This window comes from Anopheles aquasalis, chromosome 2, assembly GCF_943734665.1.
Source record: "Anopheles aquasalis chromosome 2, idAnoAquaMG_Q_19, whole genome shotgun sequence".
NCBI classification, from domain to species: domain Eukaryota; kingdom Metazoa; phylum Arthropoda; class Insecta; order Diptera; family Culicidae; genus Anopheles; species Anopheles aquasalis.
The window spans coordinates 23,467,501-23,477,500 of record NC_064877.1 but is presented as its reverse complement, the minus strand read 5'-3'; the positions used below and the strand labels follow the sequence as shown (position 1 = coordinate 23,477,500).

At 50.0% G+C, this 10,000-nt stretch overlaps 1 protein-coding gene across 4 annotated transcripts in view; it reads left to right on the top strand.

Annotated features, from left to right (window-relative positions):
• The window catches only part of LOC126581739 (microtubule-associated protein Jupiter), a 101,888-nt gene that overhangs the window by 88,309 nt on the left and 3,579 nt on the right, over window positions 1-10,000 (top strand). For 3 of the 4 annotated variants that reach the window (XM_050245607.1, XM_050245604.1, XM_050245605.1), the window contains 5 exons: window positions 4,711-4,856; window positions 5,691-5,726; window positions 7,080-7,355; window positions 8,254-8,271; window positions 9,817-10,000. The exon at window positions 9,817-10,000 is cut by the window's right edge. In XM_050245607.1, the coding sequence (XP_050101564.1) occupies window positions 4,711-4,856; window positions 5,691-5,726; window positions 7,080-7,355; window positions 8,254-8,271; window positions 9,817-10,000 (660 nt within the window). The remainder of the gene's footprint in view (window positions 1-4,710; window positions 4,857-5,690; window positions 5,727-7,079; window positions 7,356-8,253; window positions 8,272-9,816) is intronic. The other variant, XM_050245606.1, reaches the window with a different exon arrangement.

Genomic DNA, 10,000 nt, shown 5'->3' with positions numbered 1-10,000 from the left:
TCGCTGGAGTTGTTCCCTCCGTCATCCGTCTTCCATTTGGAATACGGCGGAAAACAATTGATTTTCTGCACGCGCCCACGTTCTCGACGATCTGCAGAACAAGATCAACAACCGTTCTCCCGATAATTAGCTTCCGAAGTACAGTTTGCTTCCAATTTGCTCCGCAGCGGGGCTCCGATTAATGCAATCAAGGAATGCCCGCCCGGCCGCACGCGGTTCTGTGCTGCGGCTGCTCAAAAACATTCCGTGCCTTTCCTTCACACCAGATATATCCCGTTGGCGGAGCAGTATTGGCTGGTGGTGGTGGTGGCGGGCCCCTCCCTGCCTGGATCTTTTCGGTCTTTCCCGGTTTTCCCCCGTTCCGGACGAGTGAGATGCACCGCCGCTCGCTGTTCGTGCTACCGAACGGTCGTGTCCATCAGTGGCCCATCAACGTTTGTTGTTTTCCACTCAAACAAGCTTAGAAGTAAAAGGGGCAAAAAGCTAGAGCGGTCGGCGAAAGTTGAAGATCTTGATTCGGTAACTGCGCGGCCGGCGGGGAATCATCGCGCCCGAGGCCACCTTCTCTTGTGGCGTTATTAAAGGCTTTCAACCAGATCGACGCACCGTTCGCTTCGTTATCATAATAATGGGATATAAATCATGTCGCGGTGCGAGGTGATGTTTTCATTATAATTATATTGGGTGGCAGAGATTTTGTTCTTTTTCGCCCCTCACTTCATCCTGTCAATGAACGTGTTTCGCGCGCGAGAAGTTCTGGAAGAATGTGTCTAGTCCAGTGATCTGTATCGTTTATTAAAAGACCAAACGGAGAGACACCGGTGTACAGCGAATTGGATGAGAAAATAATAGCACACATCGACGATCGATTCCTTGGAGGATTTCCTTCCGAACGATCGTGCATAGTTCCAGTGCAAGTGCATCAAATTTGGATTTGATCCAGGCTAACGATTACCATTTACGTGCATTTCGCTCAACCCTTAGGCAAGGAGGTGCTAACGAGTGAAACACATGTTCGGTTGTAATCCAAAACCAGAAAGCCCGTTGCTCCGGAATATCGGGATGCCCTCCTACCGTCCCTTCTCGACCTCTTCCGAGGATCGTTTTGATCGACGGCCGGGTTCCACCAGCGGCTCCAGCAGCAGGGGGTGCGAGCTAAGGTGCATCGTAATTTATGTAAATTTTGTGAATATTTTACTCCCCAACACCTATGGCCTGCAGTGAACTCCCGGTGAAAGGATGGAGTCTCACAAAACCAACCCTTCACCGAGTGCAGGTTACCTGAGGAGAGGTGTCTTGTGTTTCCTCATTCCTCGCCGGCATTATCAGATGTAAGTCCCCCCGGCGATACCACAGCCTCTGTCTCCGACCTGCTGGTTGGAACTTTAGTCCAAAGTTGACAACATAGTCAGCATAGTACCACAAGGCGCGAGCATAAATTCCATCCCCTCAAAGAGAGACCCCAAAAGGCCGCTGCGGGCGATCTGGAAAAACCACAGCCAAAGTCAAGTGTCTCCGGTCCGTGGTCGCGCGCTCTCTCGGGATTATCATTCTGATTTAGCGCCTCGGCTAATCTCGCTGCACACTGCCGGCCGCGGGGGGGGGGGGGGGGGGCGGAGACCCAAGTGGGAAGCATCGTCACATCTCAATCTCGCATAACAACACCCGATGCGCTCGCACTGAGAAAGCGAGTTTCGATGTCTGGCATGTCTGGAAGTGACCGTATGCTTGTAACAAGGAGCAGAAGAAGCTTCCCGAACGAACGTCGGTTCCCGGAGTTGTGTTTTATGGCGATGTTATGGAATTTAAATCTCGTTAGTCCAATCTGGGGTGCTTTTGGGGTATCGTGAATGAGCGGCCACAGCCGGCCCACTTGAGATGAAACCCTAACGTTGTCGTTGTCGCCATTGGAATGCTTGAGCAGAGCGTGTGCAAGGGTTGCGACGCCTTCCGCGCGCTGGGAATTAATAAATGCTGCTTCTTCCAGGCCGCCATTCCCGTGCCTCGGGTCGGATCGTTTTCTTTTGATCGTTTTCGTTTTATTGGCATTTTCGGTGGTTTTTATTGTCACTTTTCGATAAGCGCGCTGAAAGAAGGTTTCGTTTTAGCGGTTTTTCCATCAATCATATCGATTGATATGATATTACCACCATCATTCCCTGCGAGTTATTGTGTAATGGAACGATTGATGCGCACTGGGATTTCTCTAAACTGAATGTTGAAGACCGTGGACTGACTGATGCGGGATCATAAATCGAAAACCGGGAGATCTCCCAGGAAGTATGATTTCTCACAATCTATCAATTGACGACGGTATCACCGTTTCCTGTATCAGGGTGGTGTGAAATGATGCACAACACCGCAAATGAGCAAACCGTACGATCGCTCAACATCGATCGACCTGCATCATCGTCCCGTTGTCATCGTCTTAGTGATCGTGAGAAGATTCCCAGCCTGATTTTCGCAGCCAAAAAACAAACACACCTTGCTTGTGACCCCCCCTTAGCCCTTGGTGCCCCGTTTTCGGTAACTCCCCAAAAATCCTCCACCAGCATTCCGTCTCGCTTGGTGCCGTTTGTCAAATTTTCAATTTTCCCCCCAAGCGCTACGGAGGAAGAAGCGAAGCGGGAAGTGAGAGGAAATTCCGAATTGGCCCATCCGATCAATCGATTTGGACCGTCGGCAGAGGGCGGACAGAAGAGGGGAGGGCCTTTGAGGCAATTGATGAATGTGAGTCGGCAAATTCCCAGCCAATTCAGGCGGGCCAGCCTCTCCTGTTGGTCTGGGGAAGGAAAGGTGATTGGCGGCGTGGCGTTTCTCTCACTTTTCCATCGATCTCGAGATCTCGATGCCGACCCAGGTGACGCTTGTGAATGAATGTGAATGGTGGTTGGCCTGTTGGCGAATCGGATGGATTGACCGTCACAGGTGCCATCGCCGGAAACGCCATTTTCTCACGTCGATTACGTCGTCTGTGAATTCCAGCGGGAACCCCCGCCCGGAGGTCTCAAATGAGGTTAGAGAGCGCACCCAGAACACCCTTTCCATTGCGGAGCCTGATTAATGCCGTTTGCAGGTCCCTTCTTCCACCGGGGTCGCCTTCATCGTACCTGGCATGGCAGGGTACAGGGAAGAAGAAGGTGTGCGAGACCTGCTCGAACGTGTCTGGGACACGTTACTTGCACAGTGACCCTCCCGGATCACGCTTCACCTGCTTATCGTGCTTACCAACCCCGAAAAATTTGGACCAACGCCAGCTCAAGGTCGCGGCCCGATTACCACCGCACTCCATCTTACTTGGGCGGGCCTCTCATTAACCCAGACACCGATTCCCACACGGCAGCGACGGTGGCGGAGAGGGTAAAAGGGCCATTCGGAATCGTGACAAATGGTGGACCACCAGCAAGCACCAGAAGTTGGCCAAAAACTGGCGCTGGCTCTGCGTGACTCACTATTCTAATTATATTATGACTGGTTAAGAGGCAACCTTAGCAGCAGCAGCAGCCGTTGCTGACCACTGGTGGACCTACATTTCGTGTCCTATCGTGTCGAGGCACGGGCGCCCGCACCCCCTTTGGTCGTCTGATTTGTACGCCTTGATTTCCGTTCCCAGCAAACCAGTCACTGGTGCTATTTGACTGGTGCTATCTTCCTCGGTGCGCGGGGCGGGGAGGTCCCAACTGTAAAGTAAATACTTGACCTGAAAATCGTCCTTTCATTACCTACACCTTCTCTCCCGTGGCAAATGTTCACTCCGCGTTGATGCTCGCAGGATCACAGAAGTGTATGTATTTGTGGTGGCGACAACACATTAACGTCGACGACGTTGCGTCGTGTCGGCGGCGAACAGGACCCTTTGAAGGGTAAACGCAATAGTTCGCTACCTCGCTACCCTTCTCCCCGCCACTACCTGGCTGGCTGGCTGTGGCGGGCCGATTCGATCCGATTTCTGTCCCGCTGTGTGTCTGTGTGTTTGTGCGCACAGGGAATCCTTACCGACGACCAAACCGCCCTCCAATGTTCGCTCGTTTCTACCAACAATTAGCAAGAACCACGCACTCTCTCCGGGGGGGGGGGGGGGGGGGGGGGGGGTTTCTGGGGTACGACCGTCTGGTACTTGACGCTACCAACTGGCCTGGCCATCGAAAGGGGTCCTTCAGTCGGCGCTGCTAGTGGTGGTGTTTGTGTTTTGAGCAGCCTGCCTTTCAATGCAAATATATGCTGTGGTAGAAAGAGAGCATAAGAAGTAGGCTGCGACCCCTGGCAACATACATACACACGCACACCACTCTACGGATCCGCGCGCACGGAGGGTTTGTGGGCATCCTTTTTACCGTTACGCCGCCATACCAACGAATCTAGTCAGCCTGGTCAGTCAACTGAGCAGCGTTAGCAGAGCCGGAGGAGCATTTTTGGGATTTTGTTTATGGAATCTCATTCCGCCCAGCAAGAGTGCTGTTTTGTGGCAATTTCCTTTCGGAAAGCAGTTTAGCAATAGTTTGTGAACTTCCGTTTTGTTTAGTGAAACCCCGCTTCATTCGCACGGCAAGTTAGAAACCGTGTTTTGTGTTGTGCTTGCCGAAATATTGGGTGTTTTTTTTGTGAACTTGGATTTTCCAAGGTAGACCAGCGGTCGTCCATGTTTATTCGTGAAAATGTGTTTCATTTCATTCAATTTATAAATTTCCTTCGTTTTTGCTTCCATTGCAGAGTTCTGAAACCACCAGGCGGTGGCAGCAGCGATCTTTTCGGCTCGGAGCAGCTCTCGCCAGGACAGATTCCGCGCACCATGAGCAAGAACCGCATGCAGTCGAACATCTTCGCGGCCCCATCATCGTCCGAGGCTCACAAGAATGGTAAGCGTGCTTTGCACCGATCGGATCTACCGGCCGGTTCGGTTTGGCATTTGTTTTTCAGCTGAAAATACGAAACAAAAGGCTTCGAAATCGTTTCTGCATTTTCTGTGGCGTGCGTGATGCTTCCGGATGCATCAGGACGAGGGTTGCCGACCCTCTCGTGTTTGTGTGCAATACTGTTCCCTTGCTACGGACGGAAGGATAAAAAATGCATTCGAGGATCATCATCGAGTGAGAGAGAGAGAGACAGAAGCGCCGATCCCTGCGCCATCCCACGAAACACGTTGGAATGCCGTTTAATCGGCGGTGCTGAACGTTCGGTGTGCGTTTTGTTTGTTCCTTTCGGAGCATTTTTTTTGTGTATTTTTCTGTGACTGTGTGTTGGTGAGACACACCGCCGCCTATCATCCTTTCGCAGGAGTTTTGCGGACAATTTATTTCCCCCTATTTTCCTTTCTGTGCGATCGTTTGGTGTTTGGTGTTGTTGGCCAACAACAACAACAACAACAACATCAGTGGAAAATAAGTCTGGAAGCGTTGTTAGGATAACAAACATTTACCTTCGATTCCCTTGAAATGTCTTCGCTGCGGCGGGCGGCGGCGGCGGAGAGTGGTGAGAGCGGGTCAATTTGCATTCCAGACAGCCAGCAACGAAGGCATGTTTACAGTCCGTTACTCCTCGCCATGGCCACATTTACCTGGAGCGTGCGGAAGCGCGATAAATAGTTCCATATCGCCTGTATTATCGGGTTTTCTTTCTTTTATCTTATCGTTATCGTTTACAACGCTTACGCTGCGCCGGATGGAAAAAAAACCCCGAATTCTTCCTTCCAGTCTTTCGCCAAGGAGTCCATCGATACTATCTGTTTGGTACAGTTTCCAAAATTTTCTCCTTTTTTTCGTTTGTTTCGTCCTTCCTGTCTGGCAATGTTTAGTTGTTGGTGATTCACTCGATTAGTTTGGTATCTGTCCCCTTTTGCTCCTGCCTCTTGAGCACGTCTTCCCTTTCTGCTTTCCGTTTAATTATGCTAGTTTTCATGAAGAGATTTTCTTTCGCAATTAATGGTCCCTTCGAGATAATTGAATTACGCTTGCTTGGTTTGTAGCATGTTCCGGTACCACAGTGCAGGTACTGGTGATGTTTTATTTTCTATTTAAATCCTTACCCCACCACACTACGGCAATTATCCCCGTGGTTATGTTCTCTGCGTTACATGGCGCAGACTCTCTTAGGTAACTCTTAGGTGCCCTTGAGTTTACCTTAATGCTTTTCGACATCTTAGCCCTCGCCAAACAGTCACCAGAATCATTATCTATCGCTTGCCGTTGTTTCCATTTCCTCGCACTGGCGTGTCGATGCCAGCCTCTCATCCCTGGAAAATAATTGGGTATAAAAAGGTGACAATTGTCACCGGAAAACAATGGGTACGGCTCAATTATCGGTTGACACCTTGACGCTGAAATCCAATTTTCATCCAATTCACCGAACCACCACCACCGCTCTCACGATCTCCGTTCAGTTTACATCATTTGTCGCTTGCCTGTTTGTGAGCATAATTTTCTTCCGTTCACTCTTTTTGGGGAACTGGCATCCTCGTTCCGTGCCGGTGCCGGTGCCGGTGGTGTAACCTTATCCGTCTCCGGAGGTTTTGCCATCTCGTGGAAGAGTCCACAGGCTGTACTGTAATTTGCTCGTTTCCTTAAATGTGCCCATAACTTAATGGCCGCCGTGACATGGCTGTTTGAGACGAGAACCTGTCGTGAAAGGTCGCCCAATGCTTTCATATCGTACCCTCTTACCCATTCCCATTGCTTATGCTGCTGCGATAGTCAGTTGATGTTTGGCAGTGCGTTGCCTTATCGTTGATATTTTGTTCCATCGTCTTTGGCTCACGTTACTGTAGCTATTTGTCCCACATTTCTTATCCTTTTCTGCTCCTCGCGGCTAGAGTATGCGTTCCTTCGAACGTTTAGGATTCAACATTTACTTTTGATTGTTATATACGTCTAGCTAGTTAAACTGTAGATCAACATCGGTCGATGAGGCACGCTAGTTTCTTGTTGTCTTGTTTTCGTCCGTTTCTGTTCCACTTTTCCTTCGTTCGTAACGCGCATGGAACTTTTGAAATTCATTTCCTCTTCTGCATTTCATTTTTTTTTTCTTACGCATATTCAACTCACACCGCGTTATTGTTCTTTACCCTCCCATTGTACGGCGTACAGGCTCGGAAACTCCTCGCCGTGGCGCCACGGGCCAGGATTCGCACAACCGTCTGTTCGGTGAAGTCGATCGTCCGTTCACTCCGTCGAAGAACCACATGAAGAGCAATCTGCCGATCGGGGCTGACCAGGCCGATGGTCGCAAGCAGCAGAACGGCAAGTCCAACGGAGTGGCACATCAGAACGGTAACGGTACGGCCAACGGTCATCACACCAACGGACACAGCAATGGCAATGGCAACATTTCGTCGGCTTCTTCAGACAACGGATCCAGCCACAGTAAGTACAGCGGGCGATCGCGATCGTTTGTGATCGAGCACCAGAGGCCTGTCCAGAACTACGCGTTCGGTGCTGTCTCTATGTGGTGACTTTGAGTGTGATGATGGTTGCCATGCCGTTGCACGAGATCGGTTTTTGTCTCTTGTTTGTCGCTTATTGCTTCTAACCCTTCCGTGCCTTCGCTCAGATTCGATTTGACTCACCCGCGGGGAAAAATGCAGATAACTAACCGTAGCGGTGCGCGACTGCTTCGTCACGCATCGATCGAGGGTATTGTCTAACCAAATGCTATGCTAAACCACATTGGGGCTACCAACTCCTCAACAGTTACCAAACCAAATTCCTTCACTCCTGACCGTGAATTTTCGTTACTGGCCCAATCTCGGCTCTGATTTATTGGTTTATACTTCGCAAAGCAACGCAACGCAACGCGGAGCGAAGCGAATTGTCCGCCCGTCGTTCTGTTTTGACACGGGCGATGACAATTTGGCACGGACATGGATTCGATCATTCGTGCGAAACGGTTGCGGATCGATGCTGCTACCTAGCGCACATCATCCCGATCGTCACCTTCGATTACGTGACCTTTGGTTCCAGCGCAGTGCACCCGGTCGGGGGTGACATTCAACAATTACTCGGTCGGCTGATGCTACTGTTGCTCGCAGATACATTCCGGAACCGTGGATTCTCCAGGAAGCGGGCTGTGGGAATGGCGACGAATCTTGGTTTTGTTGGTGTGCCATTGTTTCCATCTCCCCCAAACCAGCGAGCGATTATGTTCCATTACAGCGCACAAACCCCATTAGCGCACTAGCAAACTAGCGATCTCTAGCCCTGTTCGCGATGTTTAATCGATTTCTTAATGTGTTTCCCCCATCCGCTGCTTCCCCATCTGCAGACTTCCTGAGGAGATTAAGTAAGTTCAGCGTGCCCTGCTGTGGTGACATGAATGGATTTTTTTGCTTTTTCATCGTATTCTCCTAGAGCGAAACCGAACTGCATGATATCAACGCACTCATGAATGTTTTCCGATGTCATTTTTGTTCCCAAATTACGGTTCAAAATTCACAAATTGCTCACTTAATTTACATTCATTCAGCCTTTGTCAAACTCTCATACACGTTTGCATGTTGGGGGGTTCCATCTAGTTTATTGTCCGCTTCGAATGGGAACCGTCCATCATACGATCATCCACGGACATTCAGTATGGTTCTAAGGCCTGCAGTAATTAACTTCATATTTGCCCGCTTGCCTGCAACAGCGAGTCATTCAGAAATGCTGCTATATAAGATCGACGATCGCCTCATGTTGGATCAATCGATCGAGGAGGAATCCTATGCTGGTGAATCGAGCGCGCGCACACAGGCTCTCATCTTATTTGGCGAGCCGGAACATCAAACAAAATTAACCTCATTCTTTGCTACCGCTACACCACTCTAGTGGGTGGCGGCTCTTCTTTGCTTCTACCTCCGATCTCATCTGTTCTCGATTGCGCCCATCGTGATATGATGGACAGCAAATCGAAAACAGCACGGCAGCCAGCCGCGCTTCGGTAACGCCGATAATCAAAGGTCCCTAACGCCTCCAGCTAGATACATCACCGCATTTTAAGCTGAATGTTCCGCTCCCTTGGAGCTGACAGAAATCCAGGAACGGTCTGACTCAATTACCTGGCGACCAGGTGGCAGTGCAAGGAGGAGGGAGTAGATCTGCCTTCTCGATCGGTCCCAGTGCCTGCTGGTTGATGACTTTATCATCGTTCCCGGGGTGTAGCGTCGCTGAAATGGCTCTCATTAGCTCGCGATCTAGATGAAGGCGGTTGGCGCAATTGTTTTTCGTACCATGCTGGTCTGCAGAATAATGGATATTGCGTTTCTCGATTAATCCTGCTGGCCTCTTAATAGTCACAGACATTGCTTTTTATGTCCCAACCTGTGACTTGATCAACTTAATTTGCAAAAAGCATCTTCATCGCAAAACATTGCAATCACGTTCAATCATTCTGTGTAAATGATTTCGTTAACATTGAGCACACATCACACCGTTTGTAAAGCAACACGGGATGCGTCCCTGGCGAGGATCATCGTGTCATCATCACGGACAGTCTATGCTGTCTAGTAGTAGCTGCAATGTTCATCCTGCCGCACGAATTGTAGACTGTATTGCGCCTCGAGAGCGCTAAACGATCTCAGCTACTTACCTGGAAACAAACCATTTTCTGTCTCGTTATCTGCTAAACTGCTCGATCCTCGACCTCTGGACTGTGCGCTTCATGTCGGTCCCAATGCTGGATGATCTTTCCGATTCGATGTGTTTAACTATTGCCTGCCTACCCGTCCTGCCTGCATCCGTTTGTTCGATTTACTACCGCTTGCCAAACCCCAAAAAAAAACCCCATCTGGCGCCTCCTTCCAAATGTATGCTACGTCCAAATGTGCGGCCAAACTGGGTTAAAAAAAAGGTAACGAGGATGCATCGCCGGATTCAGCTTATTCGTCACAAGAAGAACAATCGATCCAGCAACAGCAGCAGCAGCAACAAACACATCAACATCATGTTCCACTGCACTTGCAATCGATGGCCGGACCAGGAGGTATCTGGGCACCGCGCGATCCGTCCGGTGTTGATCCGGCAGTGCCGCTGTC